At 53.4% G+C, this 5030-nt stretch overlaps 1 protein-coding gene across 1 annotated transcript in view; it reads left to right on the forward strand.

Annotated features, from left to right (window-relative positions):
- The window catches only part of SLIT3 (slit homolog 3 (Drosophila)), a 928626-nt gene that overhangs the window by 903975 nt on the left and 19621 nt on the right, over positions 1-5030 (forward strand). Inside the window, exons 33-35 of the mRNA XM_010854582.1 lie at positions 1099-1236; positions 2732-2972; positions 4901-5030. Coding sequence (XP_010852884.1) covers positions 1099-1236; positions 2732-2972; positions 4901-5030 — 509 coding nt within the window. The remainder of the gene's footprint in view (positions 1-1098; positions 1237-2731; positions 2973-4900) is intronic.

The raw sequence follows: 5030 nt of genomic DNA on the forward strand, positions 1-5030 counted from the left end.
CCATCACAGAGCACCAGGCTGAGCTCCCTGTGCTGCACCCCAGCTCCCCGCTAGCAACTGTCTCACACACGGAGGTGCATATATGTCAGTGCTTCTCTCCCCCACTGTGTCCACACGTCTGTTCTCACGTCTGCGCCTTTATTCTGGCCCTTTTCTAGATTCAAATAAGTTCATCTTCACCCCTTTTCTAGATTCCACATGTACACATTAATACATAATATTCGGTTTTCTCCTTCTACTTCACTCTTTATGACAGACTCTAGGTCCATTCACATCTCTCCAAACGACCCAATTTCGTTCCTTTTCATGACTGAGTAACGTTTCATTGCATATCTGTAGCACATCTTCTTTATCTATCCCAGTTCTTATATCAGCCTGAATCTCTGGGGGAGAAAATGAATAAACAATAGAGAAGAATCAAAGGCAGTGCCGAGAGCATCATTTCTTCACCATCCTTATCAGCTCCTTCTGCATATCACGCTGTTTATTCAGTGTGGATCTAGTGCCCAGCACAGAGTGGATCACTTAGTTTCTTAAGCCACCATGAGAGCTGAAGGTACTGATCGTCAGCCACATTTAAGGGTGGAGACACTGAAACAGGCACCGAGTAGCAGACACATGGAGAAGAGCATCTGACACACGTACGCGTAGACGAAACATCGTTATGCTGGGGGGCCTCGGGGAAGTCCAGTCCGCTTTCCCAGAGCCCAGGTCTCCTCCTGATCCTGGAGGGGACAGACCCTCCCTCACTGGGTGCTGAAAGACCTCAGCAAGGTGCTCTGTGAGAGGTGCGCGAAGGAGGGCTAGGCTGAATACCAGTTCTACATAGACAGTGGCAGATCCGAGCCAAAACCTGTCTGACCACAACGTGAGCCCCCCAGCCAGCTGCTGACAAGGTTTTGACTGGGATCTACCACTGTCTTCATGGAACTAGTTTCTAAGGTGCCCGTGTAAACCAGGCGGACACCGACTCGCAGGCTGTGGCCGGGCTTTGGGGAGCTCGCGGGGGCTGAGGGCCCTTGAGGACACAGGGAGATACAGGAGAGGCTGCCTGGAAGCTGGCCGGGCCTGGAGCAGCCTCGCTCTGACGTGTTGCAGGTGCGAATGCCCCCCTGGCTACAGCGGGAAGCTCTGCGAGGTGGACGATGATGACTGCGCCGCCCACCGGTGCCGCCACGGGGCCCAGTGTGTGGACGCGGTCAATGGCTACACGTGCGTCTGCCCCCAGGGCTTCAGGTAGGGCTGAGGGGCTGCCGGGCAGGTAGCAGAGGGTGGGGGTTGGGGGGCCCAGGCGACCCTAGCCCTGCATCTCCATGGTGTCTTTATTTCCCAAACCTTCCTCACACCCTCCAAGTCCCAGAGCAGACATTGTTAACCCCGTGTTGTAGATGGAAAAAGGAGGTACCCAGGGCAACCCCGTGGCAGCTGGACTTAGAGTCAAACTTGGGCATGATGCCATGTAACGAAAGATGATACCATTTTGGAGCCCAGCTTGCAGGGTGGAGGTAGCCACATAGCCACGCTGGCAGGATCTTCTTTCTAAGCTGGAGAATAAACCATTATGGATTCCCTAGTGGCAGGAAAATGGAGGTGGATGGGAGGATTTGGGGGAGTCCCTGAAGCCAGGCGAGAAAAGGGAGACAGGAGGCGCTGGCCAGGTGGTCAGATGTCTGTGGGGTGTATGGACGCAGTGTATGGGTGGCAGCTCCAGCTCTGACCAGAAGGGAAGGGCACAGGGGGTCCCGGAGGGGAGGCCGGGGACTGCAGTCAAGGGGATCAGCCTGGGGGATGTGTTCTGTATACATGTCAGGTCTCATGGAAGCATAGAGCCAACTGTGCAGATGAGCCCTGTTCATGGACTGAGAACATGAGCCTGGAGGGAACCATGAGTTCTCAAGGCAGTTGGTTCCAAAGGCTGACTGAGGCCCTTTGCAAGCGAGGCTTATGAAAATATAAATTTCAGGGCCCCATCTCAGGGCTATGAAATGAGAATCAGGGGTGGGGAGAAGGAGCTGGAAACCCACACTTTAAAAAAAAATTTTTTAATTGTGGCAAAATGCACATAACACAAAATGTACCATCTTGAGCATTTTTAAATGTACAGTGAGTACATTGATTGCTGTGCGGCTATCACCACCGCCCGTCTCCAGAAATCTTTCTATTTCACCAACTGAAACTGTACCTCCCAATTCCTCCTTCTCTAGCCCCAGCAGTCACCACTCTACTTTCTGTTTCCATGAGTTTGACCCCTCTGAGTACCTCATTCATATGGAATCAGTACCTCCATTCATATGGAATCAGACAGCGTTTGTCTCGTTGTAACTGCTGCTTTGGCTCAATGTCATCTCAAGGTCCATCCGTATTGTCACATACTTCAGAATGCCCTTCCTTTTCAAGGCTGAATAGTGTTGCATAGTGTGCACATGCCATGCTGCTTATCCGCTCATTCATGGCTCGAAGAGAGTCTGCACCGTTAGCAAATGTATCGCAGGTGATTCTGATGACACAGAAACTGAGGACCTGCACTCTAGTCCAACCGCATTATTTTAAAAGTGGGAAATCTGTGGCTTAGAGAAGGCACCAGCCTCCCCCCATCTCTGGCAGGGCTGGAACCAGTCCCCATTCCCTTTCATGCCACCCTCTCCCCAGGCAGCTCTTTGGCCTCAATGACCTGGCGTCTCCTCTCACGTTCCCCTGTCCTCTCTCCCCACCGTCCTCTCTGCCCTCCCAGTGGGCTCCACTGTGAGCACCCCCCGCCCATGGTCCTGCTGCAGACCAGCCCCTGTGACCAGTACGAGTGCCAGAATGGGGCCCAGTGCATTGTGGTGCAGCAGGAGCCCACCTGCCGCTGCCCCCCTGGCTTCGCCGGCCCGAGGTGCGAGAAGCTCATCACCGTCAACTTCGTGGGCAAGGACTCCTACGTGGAGCTGGCCTCAGCCAAGGTCCGGCCCCAGGCCAACATCTCTCTGCAGGTGCGCCCCGCCCGACTCAGCCTGGAAGGACCCTGACCTGCCGCTAAGCTCTGACTGTTCTGGAAACAGCTGGGGTGGGGGGTACTGGCCAACTCCATGGCTTCTACAGACAGTTCCTGACTCCTCTAGGGAACAGTCATTCAACTACTACATGCCAAGCAGGCAGTGGGGATTCAGTGGGGGATAAGACAGCCAAGCCCCTTGCCCAGGGCAGGAGAACAAGAAAATTGTCAATGATAACCCTTGGTGATGTGGGAGCACACAGGTGGGGCTGTAATCCCAGCCTGCCTGAAAGAATCAGGGAAGGCTTCCCAGAGGCAGTGATAACTAAGCTGAGGTCTGAAGGATGAGTGGGAGTTGGCATGGAGAAGGGTGGAAGGGCTGATGATGCAGGGTGAAGAGGGGTGCATTCAAGCCTGGGAGATCTTTCAGGGAGCAGGAAACTGTTTAGTGTGAACCAGATTCTTTTCCAACTAACTTCTGTCAGGCTCCTTAACCTGTGGATCTGAGTAGTTCTTCCAAACCACATTTCCAGATGCTGTCAGTGCTGTTGGGGGCAGAGGGGAAGGCAAGGGATATGGTATAGAGAGACCCAGATGGCACTCATGGTAAAGAACTCACCTGCCAATGCAGGAAATGTAAGAGATGTGGGTTTGATCCCTCAGTTGGGAAGATCCCCTGGAGAAGAGGGGGCATGATAACCCACTCCAGTATTCTTGCCTGGAGAATCCAATGGACAGAGGAGCCTGGCGGGCTACTGTCCACGGGATCACAAAGAGTCAGACGCAGCTGACTGAGCATGCACGCACGTGACATAGAGCAGGACCCTGCCTATAGAGCAGGCTTGGTGAGCAGTGGGAACCCAGAGGCACAGCTAGAGGGTGCCCTGCCATGTGGCATCCACCGAGGCCCCTTCTTCCTTCTGGCTATGGTTACACTAGACTGGGTTTAAGCTTATGGAGAAAAATATTCATTCAACAAAGATCCACTGGCCATCTATACCTGCCAGGTACCATTCTAGAGACTGGGGCTGCAGAGATGCACAGATGTTCCCATGGCCTCACCTCGCGGAGCCTCCAGTCCATAAGCAGGCCTCTGAGATGGGGGTGGACCATTGGCACGTACAGGACAGAAGCTCTGGGTGCCATCATCCCTTGTCCCGGTCACTTCATTGCCCTCCTGCCTTCCTCCCTTAGTCCTACTCACCCAGAGACCCAAGCATTACATCCCAACTAAAGGGGCCCCAGGCCCCAAACACCCCAGTGTTCTATCCAACCAGCTGCCCCACACCCCTTCTCTACACTGCCCCTGTGCCTGGCAGTGGGCACTGACTGACTGTCCGAGAGCCCAGCCCTGAGCCCAGTGCCTGGTGAACATGCCCTCTGAGCAGCGGCTTCTGAAACCAGGGCTTCTCAGCCTTGGCAACACATTAGAATCTCCCGGGGCACCTTATCTTTGCCTGGGTCTCACCTCTAGAGATTTGCATGTAATCGGTTTGGGGTGAAGCCCAGACACTGGTGTTTTAAAAAATTCCCGAGTTCATAGTCAACACTGATTTAAATAGTAGTGGTTAGTCTTTTGTTTATAATTATTACTATATACAAAGAGATGAAGGCCCCGAGAGGCTAGATCAGAGCTCATGGTTCCTGGCATTTTTATATACGTGTTCACTTACACACACACACACACACAACATAAAAACAATAGCCACGCATATTGAATACCCCATAAGTATTTGGAATTGATCAATCAGCATTTGCTTGAGTATTAAGCACAGGCCTTCCTTATGGAAATACACAGACTAGACGGAAGAGGAAACAAGGACATGATTTCAGACCCAGGGTTTGTTCAGGATATGCCACCTGAAAGAGGGCTCTGGGGGTGGGGGGGTGCCTCGGGGCGGCCCTGACTCTCGTGCCTCCCTCCAGGTGGCCACGGACAAGGACAACGGCATCCTCCTCTACAAGGGGGACAACGACCCCCTGGCACTGGAGCTGTACCAGGGCCACGTGAGGCTCGTCTACGACAGCCTGAGCTCACCGCCGACCACAGTGTACA

The sequence above is a fragment of the Bison bison genome, unplaced genomic scaffold (assembly GCF_000754665.1).
Source record: "Bison bison bison isolate TAMUID 2011002044 unplaced genomic scaffold, Bison_UMD1.0 scf7180017864343, whole genome shotgun sequence".
Lineage (NCBI taxonomy): Eukaryota > Metazoa > Chordata > Mammalia > Artiodactyla > Bovidae > Bison > Bison bison.